General features: G+C 30.6%; 1 protein-coding gene across 6 annotated transcripts in view; it reads left to right on the top strand.

Annotated features, from left to right (window-relative positions):
- The window catches only part of LOC136977394 (calcium/calmodulin-dependent protein kinase type II alpha chain-like), a 196249-nt gene that overhangs the window by 94681 nt on the left and 81384 nt on the right, over nucleotides 1–20184 (top strand). For all 6 annotated transcript variants that reach the window (XM_067272859.1, XM_067272858.1, XM_067272856.1 and 3 more), the window contains exons 4-6: nucleotides 7472–7526; nucleotides 15033–15098; nucleotides 19708–19780. In XM_067272859.1, coding sequence (XP_067128960.1) covers nucleotides 7472–7526; nucleotides 15033–15098; nucleotides 19708–19780 — 194 coding nt within the window. The remainder of the gene's footprint in view (nucleotides 1–7471; nucleotides 7527–15032; nucleotides 15099–19707; nucleotides 19781–20184) is intronic.

Here is a 20184-nt window from a genome sequence, read left to right on the forward strand (position 1 = left end):
AATTTTTGGAAATGTATGTTAAAATACTTTTTAATTCTTATTTTAATTTATAGACATTTGAAATGCAGAGCATTCTACATTTCAAATGTTTAAGTTTGTTCAAATTTATATAAAAAAAGTTTATTAGTAAAAAAATTCTTTTATCAAATGTACATACAAGCTTATTTAAAAGTGTAAAAATACTTTTTGTAACCTGAAGAGGGCCACTAAAGCAACTGAAAATATTTGTTTGTTTTTTAGTTTATCTAATGTTTATTAAAAATGAGTACTGGAAGTACTAATTAAAAGTGTCTGGGTGTGTTTGTTGAACTGTTTCAGCTTTTGGGAGTTAAATTTAAGTTTTTAAGTTAATTTTATTTTCTTCATAAAAGACTGATAAATTTAAATTCTCCTAAATTTTTTCTTTTTAACTTCTTTTTAATATTAGAACTATTTAACATATAACTAATAGGATAACTGTCATATTCCTTCTATATATTTATATTATAGATGATGATTCTTTCATATTTATACGATATCTATACATAGTTATATATCATTCATCTTTATCATTTACACATCTGCAGGAAGATAAATATAGAAATTGATTTCAGGAAGGTATTTGTTTTAGCTGTGTCTTTAATCCTCTTGATAATTTTATACATCTACTAAAATATGTTTACTTACATTTGAAGAATTAAATTTATTCTAAAATTCAGTGAATTTAACAAATGATTTGTTAAATAATCAATAGGTGCAATACTTAATTTTCACACACTTTAAGGATGGTCTTAGTGTTATCTTGAGAGATTAATGATGAAATGAGCAATTAGATAATGGGAATACTTTATTACAGTAGTTATTTTAATCATTATTATAAACCAATCTTGTTACAGCTGATAAATTATTAAATTCTTGTATCTAATGCAATTTAAATTAAAATTGGATTTTTATTACAGTAAATTATAGTGACATCACAATTTTATGGTGTATATCAGCTTAGATAAGTGTAGTCTTCAAGAATTTTGTATCATTTAAATTTTATGAAAGTATAAATCTTTGTTTACAGTAATATAATTTTTCTTATAAATATGATAACATTAATAATTTTATTTATTAGAATAACTAAACAATCTGCTGGATTTTTTATTGGGCAATTTTAAGCTTAATTAATAATTTGACAAAATAATTTTTTTAGAGGTAGGTGATAGTGGTCTAGCCAAATCTTTGACTAGAGATGGCAATTCTTTTTTTCCAGATGGTGCAAGAATCTAATTTATTTACTTACTTATAATGAAATTTATCATGAGATGGCAGCCTAACTGCTTACCTCTAGCCAAATTACTTTGTGGCAGATTATTAATTAGACTTAAAGTAGCCCAATAAAAAATCCAGATTGTTTGGTTATAATGTTTCTTAAATAATTTGTCTTTTTAATATAAAAATTTTATTTAAAAAATACTATATATATATAGAGCAGTGGTTCTTAACCTTTTAGTGATGAGGGACCGTTTATCAAAATTTTTCTCTTGCCATGGACCACGAGCTGCTTGGCAGTAATATAAGTTCTTATAAGGTTGTTCTATAAATTAAACATGTATAAAATTATTTGAAACCAAGAGTATTATATTATTTGTGAAAATGTTACATTAATTATATTATATTAGTGCAATTTTTGTAACTGCATAGTGTTTATCAACTGCTGGATTCTTTGTTCAGTGCTACTCAAAGCCAAACGCATGTCGGCACTGGCATCCAACCGATTTCAATGTTTATTTTTAATTATCAAAAGCACTGAGAATCCTTGCTTGCCATAAATATGTGGTTGAAAATAAAGTTAGGTACCATAAAGCAATTTCTCGAATTTTGGAGAAAGCAATAGTTTTACGGCTCCAAAAATCTTCAAGATTAATTCCTGTCTCGAAAGGATCCTTGCAGTTACTATCGTGTTACATTTCAATTAACTCTTCTTGTATTTTATCCGGCACCTCAGAAATGTTGACTATGAAAGGATTATGGATCAGTTTCCGAATAATACCTTCCAGGAGGTCTTTTAAAGGAAACTGGCTCCTATTCAGGTGTTACAAACGTGGAGAAAACCCAGAGAACTCCACGTGGCCAGCCCGTCCGAACGCAGTGGGAACCCGCGACCAAACTCTCAGTGTTTAGCGACAGAACCGCTCGGCCACTGGTGGGCATCTCAGCACACTGTCTGTCAATAATTGGGTTCAATGTATCAAACGCAGAAAAATTCTCTTTCAACTTTGCTGATCAATAGGTCGATTTTAGCGATAAACGTACTGATTTTATCTTCAAATGCAAATGTATTGCTAGTGCCTTCCAATTTCATATTTCCTGACCGTTGTAGTTGAAGGTTCAATTTATTTAGTTTGTGCAAAAAAATCCACTAAATAAGCAAAATGTATTTGAAATTTGAACTGACAAAACTCGTCGTCATTTATTTAATAATTTTAGGATGACTTCATGGACCACTTCAGGTGCTTTCAGGGACCACCAATGGTCCACGGACCACCGGTTAAGAACCACTGATATAGAGTATATATATATAATATTTTATTTCAATTTATTTGTCAGTTGTAAAGAATTATTTTATATGTTGATTTGAAACTTTTGTTATTTATTCTAATCTTTTCCAAACCTTTCCATTTAAGGACTGATAGCTTTCAGTAATTTCTCTAGGGGCCCATCTGGAATATGTAAATATCTCAGGCAAATGCAATAATTTCCATTACAACTATCATCTTAACCAAGCTCATGACTGCTATTCAATATTGTCTAATAAGATATTTCATATAAATAATAATAATAATAATAATAATAATAATAATAATGTACAAACAATGAAAAACTCTTTTACAGACAAATTAATAACAAAGCAAACACTGATACACAGCACAGTGGCACACCAACAGAAGAAGAACTCACAACATATTGGTCTTCTCTTTGGTCCAGTGCTGTCACGCACAATGCTGATGCAGGCTGGATCGAGGAGGAGAACAGAAACTTGCACAACATACCAACTATGCCCTGTGTTGAAATAAACATACATGATTTCCAATACACTGTTAACAGAACACACAACTGGAAGACACCTGGTGTAGACAACATTCACAATTTCTGGTACAAAAAGTTTACATCACTGCACCAGGAACTAGCTAAACATCTAACACACATCATCACCAATCCACAAGACATGCCAAATTTTCTTACTCAGGGCATCACCTACATGAAACCTAAAAACAACAATACCACAGACCCCACACAATACAGACCAATTACATGTCTTCCAACACTCTACAAATTATTGACATCCTGTATCGCAAACAAAATATACAAACATGTTGAAGAACACGACATTCTAACAGAACAACAAAAAGGTTGCCGTAGAAACCACAGGGGATGCAAAGAACAGTTACTCATAGATTCAGTCATTCTACGGCAAGCACACAGACAACACAGAAACATACACATGGCATATATAGACTACAGAAAAGCATTCGACAGTGTTCCACACAGTTGGCTGCTACATATTCTACACATGTACAAAATACATCCATCACTCATTGCATTCTTTCAAAACACTATGCAGCACTGGAGAACAACACTACATCTCAGGGTTAGTAACACTTCCATACAAACAAAGCAAATTTTTATTAGGCGAGGAATTTTTCAAGGAGATTCCTTGAGTCCTCTCTGGTTCTGCCTAGCCCTGAATCCATTATCCAACATGTTAAACAACACGCAATATGGTTACAATATCAGACACGAAAAAACAACACAGTATACACTGTCACATCTCATGTACATGGATGACATAAAACTTTATGCATCCACACAAAAACAACTTCATAAACTCCTACAAATCACACATTCATACACCAAGGACATACAAATGAAATTTGGCCTAGATAAATGCAAAACACTTCACATAGAAAAAGGAATCCTGAAGAAAGAAGATTTTGCACTTGGAAATGGAGACATTATTGAATCCATGGAAGAGGGTGAGCTCTACAAGTATTTAGGATTCCAACAGGCCAAACTAACAGAACATGCACAAATAAAGCAAAGACTGATTAAAGAATACCAAAGTAGGTTAAATGCTATTCTCAGAACACAGTTAAATGCAAAACACACAGTTAAAGCAATAAACACATATGTCATCCCAGTACTCACATATTCTTTTGGAGTTATACATTGGACTCACACAGATCTCGAGCAACTCCAAAGGAAAACAAGAACTACACTTACTAAGCATAAACAACATCATCCTAAATCTGCCACAGAAAGATTAACCCTTCCACGTAAAGATGGCGGACGTGGCCTGATTGACATAGTTAACCTTCACTACAAACAAATACAGTCACTGCGAGAGTTTTTCTACAAAAAACAAGAAACATCACAATTACATAAAGCAGTAACTCTAGCAGACTCGAATAACACACCATTAAACTTACACTCGCATCATATGGACACAATGCAACATATAAAAAGCATAGACACCATTAAGCAATCGTGGGCTCGAAAGGCACTCCATGGCAGGCATCCTTATGATCTGGCCCAGGATTTTGTTGACAAAACTGCGTCAAACAGCTGGTTAGCTCGGGGATGCCTCTTTGGGGAGACGGAAGGATTCATGATTGCCATACAGGATCAGGTCATAAATACTAAAAACTACAGAAAACACATACTCAAAGATGCAACACTCACAAATGACACATGCAGAAAATGTCACATCATGCCAGAAACTATACAACACATCACCTCTGGTTGCAAGCTCTTGGCACAGACAGATTATTTACACAGACATAACCAAGTAGCAAATATAATACACCAAGAGCTTGCAAAGAAACACAAATTAGTAGACATCCACGAACCATACTACAAATACATTCCACAGACAGTATTGGAAAACAACACGCACAAAATGTACTACGACAGAGCCATAATCACAGATAAAACAATTTACCACAACAGACCAGACATCACACTCATTGACAAACACAATAAAATCACATACATTATAGACATATCCATTCCAAACACTCACAATATACAAAACGCATGCACTGAAAAAATTAGCAAGTACACAGAACTCGCCCAGGAAATAAGGCATCTGTGGAGGATGGATAGGGTGCTTATTGTACCTGTCGTTCTCTCCTCTACAGGTGTCATACCACACACACTACACAAAAGCCTGGGCACATTACAATTGAATAGAAACACATATATCACTCTACAGAAGGCCACTATATTGAATACATGTCATATTGTGAGAAAATTCCTGAATACAGACACACACACTGATACACTTTTTTAATTTCTGTTTTGGTTACTATGCCTTGACTTTGGTCCGGCATAGTACACAGCCACCGGTGTTAACCGAGTATATCTAACTTAATTCAACATAATAATAATGTTTTAGAGACATCAAATTTATTTTTATTAAAGCTTTATTACTATTTTGCTGTTTTGTATTCCAGTTTATAAATTTTCCATGTGTAGATTAGTGTTTTTTCTTTATGGATCTCTAATGGACTGTAGACTACCCTTTGGGAAATACTGGTTTTATTTTTTTTTTTTGTGGTTTATTCTTGATTGTCAAATATTTTTCTAATAAAAAATAATAAATTATGAAGTAAATTTTTTACATTTATTTTTTCTGATAATATTTATTGTTTTCTTAAATTAAAAATGCTCTTACTGTACTACACTGTGAGCAAAATAACAATTAAAACATTATTTAAAAACTCTTGTTAAGCTCAATCAGTCATAATGCATTGATACACTGTACCAACAGATAACATAAAAATCATCAATAGCCAATATAGTAGTACTGGCAGTTCAGTAAAAACAATTCTGTATGTTCAGCCACCATATTTGTATACCAGTGGTAATTTTTTTAGAAAAAGAACATTGCTGATAGCAATTGAATGCAACAGCCATACACTGAGTCTGATAGAAGAATTAGAGAGCTTAAAAATGCCTGTTTACCTGAAGATGATGATGATGAGCTTAATGAGCCCAAAGCTCTAACCTATGATTAGACAAAGTTAAGCATATTTTTAACTTGCATGTTTGAACAAGCTAATTCTTATAACACCAAAAATGGTATAATATTCATAATTATAATAAATGGACATTACTGTAATTAATTGATGATTATAAAATTAATATACAGTAATTACCTTTGAAAAATATTAATGTTAAATGAAAAACAAAATTGAATTCAAATATCCTTGGATAACTTCATATTTTTTGTAACAACTTGTATATTTTATATTGTGCTATTAAATAAAAACTAAATATTTAAAGTATAATTTTTGAGAGAAAATGAATTATACTAAACAGAATAGACACAGTAAATTTGATCCAGCCAATAACTAACTATAAATAATAACTTTAACTTAGAAGATATTCACCAGAGAGAGAATTTCCAGAACAGCAAAAGAAGTTGAGATTTATAAGAATTAATATTTAATATTAGAGACTTGAAAATGCTTTTTCAATATGAATGTGGTTGGTAGTGAAGTTAGAAATTAATCTAAATAGAGTTATATAAACCAAATGTGTATAAGAATTCTATATTGTAATGAGGTTTACATATGAGTTAGTGTTTGAAAGTCACATGATTTGGCATTAACATGTTTATTGCAATTCAAAATTATGCATTTAACAATATGCAGATCCTGAAGTATTCTCCACTTAATGAGAAAGATTGATTCACAAATTTTCATTGGTGCTTTACAGAAGCAGCTAATTAGGAGGATATGCTATAGTGGTTTGACTGTTTCAAATTAATTATTAATGTTATAGACAGTAATGTGTATTGAAAAAATATTAAATTTTTATATAATTACATGCGATGTATTTTTATCTAACTTAAATAAAAATATTTTTATTCAGTAATTTATAGGATTTTTTAAATTTTCATTATAGTTTTCAGACAGATTTGTATTTTGGATAAAATATCTATGATTAGGCTGAATGTATATAAGTAGAAAAATTATATTTATTAAACTTTCTTTTAAAAACCTTTTTTGATCTTTTTAAAATAATTTATTTAAGATTATTTGTTTCTGTTAATAATTATACAAAAGATAAATTTTAAAACATGCATCATTAGTGTTGAATTGATTGATATCTCTTGAATGCACTCAATAATTGTCCACTTTGTATTTCTTTTATCATAGTTCACATCTTTTTCTTTTTAACAGCTTACTTAAAAAGAATGTGGTATCATTAAATTTCAGTATTCATTTTACTTACTATTCAAATATCAAGACATTGTAACTCCTCTCTTATAAGAGATATGTTATTACATTGTCTCTGGTCAAATTTATAATATCCTTAACTAAGTTTAATGTTTTTAAAATTAATTTTTGTGTGAAAAATAAATAAGAAAATGACATTTTACCATAAATTAAATTCTAGTTACTTTTAATAAATAAATAAATGTATTTTTTACTTTCAGTTCGACTACATGATAGCATACAAGAAGAAGGCAGTCACTATTTGATATTTGATCTGTGAGTTATGTCTTCATTACTATTTCTGTTTTTTATACTTAACAAATTAATAAGTAATATATATTAAGACAGACATTTGATAGAAAGTAATTGTTACAAAAAACATTTCTAATATATGATATTTCATTTCCAATGACACACTACATACTAACTACAACATAAGTCAATCATGAGCAACCTTTCTATAGTAAATCCATAAGACAGTTTTCATGTGAGCTCTGAGAAATTTTAGATATCAGCTTTTATGTAAATTTTACATAACAGAAGCTCTAAGTTTGTAAAGGAAGCAGGGACACAATGGATAACTAATCTTTAAATTTATTGCTTCTAATGATAGAACTTTGTTCACTGTACATATAGACTGGTAAATTATATATGTGTAAATGTTTTCAGGATCTTGATATTGTTTGGGTCATAGAAAAAGTTATGTAGGACTCGGGTTGTAGAGTAGGAATGATAATAAATTATATTAAAATTTTGTTATTGTCTATTAAATTTTAAAATCATCCTTTTAAAGTATTTTTTATTTCTTGGATCAAAGATATTTTGTTTTGAATAAAATTCGTTTAATATTATCACTGCATATTTTTAAAGGACAGTGTGATAATTTACATTCATATAATATAACTAAAATCTTAATCTATTATCATCATCATTATCATTGATCCACATTAGTACATGAATTTATGTATTGTTTAATTACCATAAAGTGTTTAAAGTACAGACCAAGAGATATAACCGTAAGTCCAAATTACTGGATTATTTTTGAAATATATTAACTGAATCTAATAGGCATTTTTCTAATAATTAATTAATTCAATTTGCTTTAATATAACCCAAAAATAATCTGACAGTTCAGGTTTTTTTGTTTGTAAAGAAACTCACATATACAAAATCAAAAGTTTTAGTATGTAGCAGAAGATGGAATATTCAGAAAATATTTATATAAAAGACAAACAGGACTTTTGTAAACTATTTCACTGATGTGACAGTGTTTAAATAAAATCAAAATTTGATTATTTCTTAATAGAAGCATTTGATTGATATGTAATGTATTTATTCTTAAGTTTCAATTTTTAGCTTTAACAAAACCATAAATCATCCAAATTTGATTTAATTTTATTAAGTAAATATAGATAGTCAGAATTTTTACTCTATTTTAAAATAAAAACCTGAACTATTTTTATAATGTTTTTTCATTATGCATTCAAAAATGTCAGTCTGTCATCTTGGAGATTCAAGTTCAAGTCCAGATTGAATCTAGCCTCAAATCTATATAGTTCCTAAATATTTAAATGAAGAACGAATTTATGGCTTTTGAAGTTTTATTTAACTCTGTAACATTAGGAGGATTTCACCTTGAAATTTGAAGTGCTGAGATTTGAGTGTGTTTTTCTAAGAATCACTTTAGTACTAGTTATATATGTGAAAATGGAAAATGATCAAACCCTACCATAAGTAAAACTTGAAAGTCAGCAACTTCTTCCAAGAAAAGATTATTTGAAACCAATGTAAAATCAATAATAGCGAGGTTGAGGCCGAAGTTTTAAATGTGAAAATGTGTACGTCGGACGTTCAGTGCCACTTTCCTGTAAGCCTAGAAGTTCGACAATGGTGTTTGGAAAGTCAGTGGAATCATACTTGACATTCCAAACATCATTGTTTCAAAACTTTTAGGCTTATAGGAAAGCGGCACTGAACATCTGACGTACATGTATTCACATTTAAAACTTCGGCCTCAACCTCACTATTACTAGCTCCATTATGAGAAAAAAAAATAAACTCTCCACATTTATCACTGATGAGAATGCCATTTAAGCAGATAAATTCATTATCCATACAAAAATTATATAATAATTCTCCATAATAATTAAGAATTTTTCTACAGAACTCAGTTATTAAAATTATCAGGTATATAGTATGAAAATTGCTCTGGTTGTCCCATTCTACATTAAAATCTGCACATAAAATAAGCATTATTGTATTCATATATATATGTATATATTACTGTATATTCACCTAAAATCTCCAGTATTTCTACAAAAAATTATTGTACTTGCCATCAGGAGGAATATAGGAGATAACTAAGGGGATATTTTTTATGTCCATTAAATCTATTAATAATAATATTACAACTCTAGACTGATATAATTTAGATTTCAGTACACAAACATCTTTATTAAGACCAATAATGATATCTCCACTTGGTCTATCAACACCGTATTGTCTACAAGCCTTTATTAAATATTTTAAACTTTTTATCAAATAAAAATTTGATGCTATCATCATCATACCATGTTTCAACCAAACAAAATGTTGCTGCCAAATTAATTAAATTCTTGAACTCTGTAATGTCAGTTTTATTCTTTAAACCATCACATGTGTGTACCTGAAAAGTAACTGGAAGAACTCAATTTATGTAGTGGATATCTCATAACATAAGACTAATTCCTATGGTAGGAGTAATACTAAAACTATGAACACATACTATAGACCTACTTAAAAAAAAGTTTAGTTTCATGTAAGAGAAGTAAATTTGCTCCTTATAGTTGTATCTGATAACATAAGAGTATTGTTGTAAGAAATGAATGACCATTATAATATAAACAAAGCATATACATAACTAACCAAACTGCAGGAACCAAAACTGAAAATATAAGATAAGTTTTAAAAAGGCTATCAGGTGGCAAAAAGAATTTACCTTAAATAGAGCAGACAAACAATGATGCAAGACAAATGTTGCAATAAAAATATTGTTCTTGTGCATTTTCCTTTTTCACTATGAAAATAGTATATAGCCTATGTTCATCTGGAAGGATAAACGAAATGATTACCATAGTTAATCAGGCTATTTTTCACTACAATTAATAATTAGACATTAAGTAATTCAGTATTAGAGGTAGATGTTAGGCACCATCTCTTATTGAAATTAATAATTTAATATTTATTAAATAATTTTAGAATAGTCTGAAATCCTGCTGTAAGCTGATTCTGATTAACTGCTTTCAGGGGAAAATTTTTGAATTGAAATAATATGACTTCTGGTTTGCATCAGAAGTTCCTATATAGTTAGTTAGAGCCTCTTGTCCTTAAGGTTTCCATATCTGGTCTCTAATTTCATCTAATTAAATTTGTTTTCGAGATTAAGGAAAGACAGATGGATATATGATAGTGGGAATTTATAGGTCTAGAATTTTCTCAAATTGCATCCCAATTAAAAGACTATTTAAAAAAATATGTTTGGGTATTTACAATTATAAAATTAATTTTTCCAGTGTGACAAGAAATGTTTAAAGTAAATATATACAGGGTGCAGTGCCAAAATCCAGACAAATTACACATTTTTTTCAAACATATTTCTTATTGAAAAAACAAAAAGATTCACAAATTTTTTTTAAATCACATTGTTTGCAATGTCATACAGAATACATTTATTCAATATAGCTCCCTCCTGCTCGAATGACAGTCTCTATTCTCGGTCTGAATCGTGCGCATGCGCGCTTTAATGTCTCACGGTCGATATTGGTGAATGCCGCATCAATAGCGGCTCTCAACGATGTGATGTTTGCATGTCTGGTCTTGTTTGTGACCCTTTCAACTACGCTCCATATGTAGAAGTCCAGAGGATTTAAATCTGGGCTGTTGGGAGGCCAGAATTCTTTTGACCAAAACATGTCGACGTTATCCGACAACCAATTTTGCACCAAATGACTTGTGTGGGCGGGTGCACCATCCTGCTGGAAAACATACGGCTTTCCAGATGACACAGTTTCCATCCATGGCTTCACTGCATTTGACAGAGCATGCAAATAAACATCTTTTGTGACATTTTCCCCTTTGTTAAAGAAATACGGTGGCATGACATCACCCTCACTGGACACAACATCTAGCACATGAACATTCGCCGGAAATTTCGTTTTTGCAATAACGGGGACATCTTCTGGGTCGTGGGCAAGCCATCGGTCATTTCTTCGATTAATTTTCGCATCAACAGTAAAAATTTTCTCGTCAGAAAAAAATCTGAGTCATCCGGCAGCATTGTTTTTTATGGAACACAAAAGCAGGTTACAGCGTTCAACTCGCTTTGTCCTGGCAGCTTCAGAAAGCATCTGTCTCACTTTAATTGTGTAAGACTTGTAGCGGAGGTCTTCCTCAACGATTCTACGCATAGTTTTCTTGCTCACACCAACAACCGACGACAATTTTTGGATCGACTGACCTGGATCCTCAAAAATCAGCTCCTGAGCTCGTTGAATGATTTCAGGGGTTCTGACAATGCGCTCCTTCGAGTGAATTTTCCTTGCCGGTGTTACAAAACCTTCATTTGACTTCTCCGACCGATTGTATTTTGCAACGACATCATAAACAGTCGATCTTAGGTATCCGAAGAACCGAACAATTTCTGTCGCCAAGCGCCTAGCGCGAATACTTTCGATAATCGCAGCTCTTCGGTTATACTCAGCACTTTGTTTCAACATGGCGACTGTTTTGCGGTTAAAATGGTTTAATACACATGTCAAGCTATATGAACACCAAACACGACATCTACCGGTGGTACAGAATGGCGGGAATTTGAAATTGAATTTTGTCCGGATTTTGGCGCCGCACCCTGTATAGTTATACAAAAATGTTAATTACATTTTCATATTTTGTTTCTCTTAAAATATTTTAAGAAACCAATTTCTTTTAGTTATTTTATATTATTGCAGATAATAATCACTTAAATGTATGAGTAAGTATAAATATTTGGCAGGTAAAATCTTCAACATGACTCATGTTTGATAAATGCCTAAAGCATATTTTAAAGTGCTGTAGACACACCACTTCAGAAACCTAAAAATGCCAGTTTAATATTTTGTATTACATTTAAGTGGAAACAGTTATTGATTTTTAAGGTAAAATGATTACATTTTTAGTACTTTTGTGTTTACTTCTCCAGCTGTAACAATAAACATATATCATTTTTATTGAATACCTTTGTTGAAATTTTGATATTGAAATTGAAATTCTTACAAATGAATTTTTTGTAATGCATGTGTCTGGTTAGAAATAAGTAGATTCTGCTTATGAAGTAGGGAAAAATTTCAATAGTTCATTCCTTTGGGAACAAAGAGAGAAGAGAGAGATGCCATTTTTAGTGTTTAAAAATTTTTTCTTTACATAAGATTAACAATTTCTGTTTTGAGAAACTCTTACTCATCAAATTTAATATTAATCCCACATGAAATAGAAGAAATAACATTAGTAATGCTTATATTCAAGTTTAAAAGTAAGGAAGATTTTAATAAATTATAACAGCTGAAAAAAATTGTAAATTTTTATCTGTTATTTATAGGGAATTAATAATTTACTTTACTTTTTTTACTTTACAAATTACTTTATATTAATCATTTTAATTAGCCAAATTCTAGCCTGATCTTTCAGGCAATCATTGGTTATTTCATAATTTACTAAATATTAAGATAATAGACAGAATAATAGAATTCAAACATCAAATTTTATTATACTGCTGTTGCTGTTTGGGAGAAAAAAACAGCACAATAAATGATTCTCTGAATAATTAAGATAATGGTTAATTCATAAGAATTGATATATATTGTATTTCTATCTTGTTTATCATTTTATATAAAAAAATTATAATCAGGTAAAATTTTAATTTAAAAAATTGCTTAAGAAATTTATTTGAAATTTTATTGTAGCTTTGAATAATTCCTGTTCGAATTTTTTTATGGTTTTCGTATTGAACTTGTTTTATGATTATCTTAACGTCTCATCATACAGTGTGTACAAAATGTTACTGTACAGGGAGAAATTTGCAATGATATTGATGTTATATGTAAGGTATTGTGTACAAGACCTGTAAATTGCTCGTTTTATACCAGTTGGACAGTTACATGTATAGTTTTGCATACAACTTACAGGTTTCATACACAATACTATATATCTAACTTTAATGTCATTATGAATTTCTCACTATACAGTAACTTTTTGGTACATTTTGTAATATAAACTGTGGTTTAAACTTAAATTTAAAAAAGTTTTGTATATGTAAATTATTTGTATGTCAAATAGTATAACTAAAAGATTGGGAATATTATTTGATCAGTTTGATACATTTTGGCTGTTAATACAGACAATAAATATTTGAAAACATTCAGAACTTAAAAGTTATACTCTTAAAAGAAATTATTTATTTGTTTTGTTTTAGAAAAATGGCTGAATCTTTCATGTTCCAAACTATGAGTTTATGCCAAACATTTTTTAAATAACAATCAAATTTTTACATTTTCCGAATTTTTTTTAATAATAGTTTTTTTTATATTGTGTATCAAACACAAGACTGTGTTATTTACTAAACACTTGGCGTTTTTCCACCTCTATTAGTTGAGACGAGATTTTAACATACAGGCTTATACAGTAAGCCTGTATGTTTATATATTTTAAAGAAATTTTACATTTTAATTAGCTGTACGTAGAACATGTACATTTGTCGCTGTAACTTTGAGGTCCAAATTGTGTGGTACACGCACACCCTTGAGTTCAAGGAATTAACAGTATGTTTCAAATTGATTTCTGTGTTATCTATCGGTGTATGTTATACTATTTGAAATGTTGTATATTATTTTATTAGTTGACTGAAGAGGGGGCGAAATGCCCGAAACGAGTGAAATAAAATCTCGTCTCAACTAATAGAGGTGGAAAAACGCCAAGTGTTTAATAAATAACACAGTCTTGTGTTTGATGCTCAACATATAAGAAAACACGGTTTCAAGAATATTTAAGTTTTTTTTATAATTTATAAATTTTAATGTTTTTGAGCACTGTACTTTTAATGTGTGTTGTTAATCATAATCGTTTGTTTTTTGAATGAAAACCCAACTTATATTTTGAATTTGTATTCCAGAAATGTTAGTTCGGAACATGACTTTATATTGTTCTTGATCACTTAGTTTATTTAGTTAGTTTTATTTTGGGGACTTTATGTAGTTTAGGGCAACTACTTCACGCTCCCATGCAGAAAAACAAAAGTTATATTATGCATAATGATAAGATGCTTTTTTTTTCTTTTCTTTCTTCAGAGACACCATTGCCCATATGAACAGAAAAATGTCTGAATAAGACAAATGTCAAAAGGATGAAAAAATACTATGAAATTTTCAGCAAATAACTTTTCATGATTTGTTAGGACAAGAGTTACTGCTAGCAAGAATATTGCACATTGTAAATCCATGATACTATATGTAAGATAGGTAGTAGATGTTATACCATTATACCAAAAGGGTATAAATTGATGAGAGCTTGATGGTGGAGTTGAAGTGCATGCTAGGCAATTGAGAAAATTAATATTAAATACTGTTGCATTTATTGTTACAATTTTTCTTGTTAGCATTATAAGAAATTAACTGGTTATTTTTTTTTTTCCTGAATTTTGTAATATAGAATATTTATTCATTAACTTAAATCAAATGACTCACTTAAAAAAACATTTATTTTATTTTTATGTAGAGTTACAGGTGGAGAGTTATTTGAAGATATAGTTGCTCGAGAATATTATAGTGAAGCCGATGCAAGGTATATATAAATAATTCAAATTTTTTAAGAGGCTTTTTTTTTAAATTCATGCAATATATTGAATATAATTCAATAATTAATTTTACATAAATTTAAATTAAATAGTTTTACATTATGATAATGGTTTCTTACACTATAGAAATGTTCACAAATTGTAAAATTGGCTTTTGCCTCCTTTTAACACTTTTGGATAGGCTCCTGTGTGAGATACAGGAATGACCATTGACCCTGTAGCATTTTTTCTGTAATGTTTGGTTTAAACTTATCTTCTTGTATATATTTCATTTGTTGTACTTTTGTAAATAATATACTCTTAGCTCCATCTACTGATAAAATTTTAAGATCAAAATTTTTCAGTTTTTATTGAATTTTTCATAAGAACAAAACAAATAAAGTAGTAAGAAAGTATATAATTTTTTATTTACTTTTTGGGGTCTCCAGAATGAATTAATCAAATTCCCATAAAAATCTATGGTAAATTGATAATCAGTTAATAAACATGGTCTTGAAATGGACTATGTTCATTAACCAATCACCCACTGTATGTATGAAACCTTTCTGACAATTGGAAACTTACAAATTAAATTATAACTATCCTAGAATTAAACTGCAATAAATGTGATGTTTTTGCTTATTTGTATTTATATTTTACAAGAACTAAACAGTAAATTATTAAATAATTTACTTCCACATAATTTACTTGGAACATTCCATGTAAAATATAAAATATAAACAATAATAAAAACATTAATAAAATTAATTAAATAAACGTATTGATCCGCTAAATAATGAGAAATGTAAGCTGACATAATATATTTCTATATTCTATACGGGATGAGATACGCTGTATGCTTGATTAAATGGGGTGTTTGTCAATCATGAATTTCCACGCAGTTGGCAAATTTGTTGCGTCTTTATAGTTCAAACATCTACCTGTTGTCCCTGATCTGTATATTTCAAATTTTTCCATGGTTAATGCTAACGATGATGAGCGTACTTGTTTGATAACTTTGGCTTCATTCCAATTAATTACTGATCCCTCCGTTTGTGCCATTCTTGATAAGGTGGTAGTGCAGTGTCCTTTACTGATGTCATACATGTGTTCTTTTAGTCTTTTGTTTAAGCCTCTGTTGGTGACTCCTATGTATTCTTCATTCAGGCCCAGTTGATCATTTTCATATGGTATTTTATAGACCTCAGAGCACTCATCCACTTTTGTGCTATCTTTATCATTCCTGAGGGCACTGTAGATGGTGGGTGCCCGCTTATAAATCAGCTTAGCATTCTTACACTTGGCTATTTCCTTCATTATGGTGGACAATCCTTCTCTGTACGTGAATTTAGTTATTTCTCCGTTTGAATTCCCTTTCGGTTTCTTTTTACTGGGTGTTATGTAAGATTTTATTAGGTTTTCGACTATTGACTTTTTAAATCCTAAGGTTGTCGCAATGGTTCTAATTCTATTCAACTCTAGTATTCTGTCATAAACGTTGGAGCAATACGCAAATGCTCTTCTAATAATGGCCCTAAATGCCGATAGTTTGTAAGTAGGCGGATCGTTTGATGTGGAGGGAATGTATAGTGGGTCACGCGTGGGTTTGATATATACTTTCGTGGATATGGAACCTTCTTTAAATGTAACTGTGATATCCAAAAAATGTACTTCTGTTGTGCTGAGCTGTCTCAGTTTTAGTATTAGGCCATGGTTATTCGAATTCATCGCATTCAAAAAATGCTGTATTTTTTCGTCTTTCTTCCATACAATTAGTATGTCGTCCACGTATCGCTTGTATAAAACGATATCATCCTTAAATGCTCTAATAGTAGTTTGCTTTAACTTACGTATCACCAATTCACAAAGTAGCCCAGACATTGGGCTGCCCATGGGCACACCTTTCCTTTGCTTATAAATCTTGCCATCAAAAATCGAACACTGAATGGTAACATATTAGGTCAGCCAGTAGTTTTATGTCCTCAGGATAGGCTGTTATCTTTGGGTCTAACGTGCTGAGGGTGTCCATCAAAGCCTGAAAACATGCATCCAGTTTAATTGATGGATATAGATTTTCAAAATCCATAACTGAAGCAATTTCTTCTTCTACTAAAGATATGTTTTGGAGCTCGTTAACGACATTCAACTGATGGCAAGATTTATAAGCAAAGGAAAGGTGTGCCCATGGGCAGCCCAATGTCTGGGCTACTTTGTGAATTGGTGATACGTAAGTTAAAGCAAACTACTATTAGAGCATTTAAGGATGATATCGTTTTATACAAGCGATACGTGGACGACATACTAATTGTATGGAAGAAAGACGAAAAAATACAGCATTTTTTGAATGCGATGAATTCGAATAACCATGGCCTAATACTAAAACTGAGACAGCTCAGCACAACAGAAGTACATTTTTTGGATATCACAGTTACATTTAAAGAAGGTTCCATATCCACGAAAGTATATATCAAACCCACGCGTGACCCACTATACATTCCCTCCACATCAAACGATCCGCCTACTTACAAACTATCGGCATTTAGGGCCATTATTAGAAGAGCATTTGCGTATTGCTCCAACGTTTATGACAGAATACTAGAGTTGAATAGAATTAGAACCATTGCGACAACCTTAGGATTTAAAAAGTCAATAGTCGAAAACCTAATAAAATCTTACATAACACTTAGTAAAAAGAAACCGAAAGGGAATTCAAACGGAGAAATAACTAAATTCACGTACAGAGAAGGATTGTCCACCATAATGAAGGAAATAGCCAAGTGTAAGAATGCTAAGCTGATTTATAAGCGGGCACCCACCATCTACAGTGCCCTCAGGAATGATAAAGATAGCACAAAAGTGGATGAGTGCTCTGAGGTCTATAAAATACCATATGAAAATGATCAACTGGGCCTGAATGAAGAATACATAGGAGTCACCAACAGAGGCTTAAACAAAAGACTAAAAGAACACATGTATGACATCAGTAAAGGACACTGCACTACCACCTTATCAAGAATGGCACAAACGGAGGGATCAGTAATTAATTGGAATGAAGCCAAAGTTATCAAACAAGTACGCTCACCATCGTTAGCATTAACCATGGAAAAATTTGAAATATACAGATCAGGGACAACAGGTAGATGTTTGAACTATAAAGACGCAACAAATTTGCCAACTGCGTGGAAATTCATGATTGACAAACACCCCATTTAATCAAGCATACAGCGTATCTCATCCCGTATAGAATATAGAAATATATTATGTCAGCTTACATTTCTCATTATTTAGCGGATCAATACGTTTATTTAATTAATTTTATTAATGTTTTTATTATTGTTTATATTTTATATTTTACATGGAATGTTCCAACGGTTTTTTAAAATTTGAAATATCTTGCGCATATACATTCGATCCTGCATGAAATAACATTCCAAAAGTAAAAATTGCTTGAAGATGACCTGTGGAACAGATGATTGCATGATTAAATTAATAATTTCTCAGAGGTATAAGGTGTCTGAGTAGTAATATATACATTCACAGTCTTCCATTTTTTATCAGTCATGTTATTTTTCCTGTACTGCATTCACCTTACATATTTTCATATTCTTAATGATTTGTCTTGAGAAATTTTACTAAGATCAGGAAGTTTTATTATGAACAATACACATTTTATGTTTATTTTACTTTTCTTTTGTTAGAATACATTAAAAATAATTTTGATATAGAAACTGAAAATTGGTATCTAATCAGATTGATAAAAACAGAAATACAGCATCTGAAATTATTGTTAAACTTAATTACAATTTCTCTTCAAATTTTGAATCTGTTTAGTCTGGATTTTTCAAAGTGCATTGTTTGTAGATTGTTGTTATGTTGTATCTGCAGATTGGTGCAATAGGCTACATGTTACACTCTTGGATGCTGTCATCCTATTCTTCTTTTTTGGGCAATATGCACACTTTTCTCTTGATACCGATGTTGCCTGTGAAGGATCTGGTTTCTTTCTCAACACTTTCAAGATTTTCATACAGAGATCTTCACTCTTATTGTCTGCAAGGAACGAGCCTATGTTTTCTTTCTCAGACTTTTCATTAAGCCATTTCAGAAACACTTCATCACATTTTATGTTAGTAGGTATATACAATATCACTTCTCAATTAGAATCATACCACTTTGAATGTGAAAAAGATACAGGATTAGTCACAGGTGAGTTGCTGCACTAACTTGTCCAACATTATTTAAACAAAGGCAACACTGAAAGTGTTAGTGATGACTATTATTACTGATTCTGGTACCTTGTTGAAGAGAATAATCAGGTGTAAAGATAGATAGAGTTTGGCCACAAACTTCTAAGAAGCCCAAGTTACAAGCATTTTAAAATGACAGGTTAAGTTATTTAAATGGGCATTCAATTTTTCTGAAAGTATTATCTTCAAATAAATTATCTGTTTGATGTTTCAGAAAATGGAATTATTGGGTTATTATATTTATTATCATTATTTTGTTATTTTTTAATAAGTAATTGCATTAGTTGTAAGAAGTGTTTAAAATAATTTAAAGATTTTTAAGAAAATTTTAGTTTACAAATTCAAAATTATTTTCTGTATCTAAATGTAGCCATTGCATACAACAAATTTTGGAGAGTGTTAATCATTGTCATCAAAACTTGATTGTCCACAGAGATCTTAAAGTAAGTTTTTTTAAATTATATTTATTATATAGTATATATACTATAATCAATATGTTAATATAACACCTATATTCTACTGTTATTAAGTTTAAACAAAATAATACATATTAAACAATCACACCTGATAGCTGGATGGCTGAGTAGTTAAGGTAATAGTCCTCTATGATATCAGAAATCAAATCTGGACAGGTCAAAAAAACTAGGAATTTTTATGGGAGATCCATCTGGATGTGTCACACCCTGTTCTTTGCCACTTGGCTATCACATTGTTGACCTAGCCAAACCCATAATGAGCTTGCTAATATAAAAGAAATTAATGAATGACTTTTGTCCATTGTCCCATTCAATTTTGTTTGTTGACCAAAACTGCATTCTTTGTTTTGAAGGCAAAATTAGCTCTGAGT

Source organism: Centruroides vittatus, unplaced genomic scaffold (genome assembly GCF_030686945.1).
Source record: "Centruroides vittatus isolate TY-2023 unplaced genomic scaffold, ASM3068694v2 contig_458, whole genome shotgun sequence".
Classification (NCBI taxonomy): domain Eukaryota; kingdom Metazoa; phylum Arthropoda; class Arachnida; order Scorpiones; family Buthidae; genus Centruroides; species Centruroides vittatus.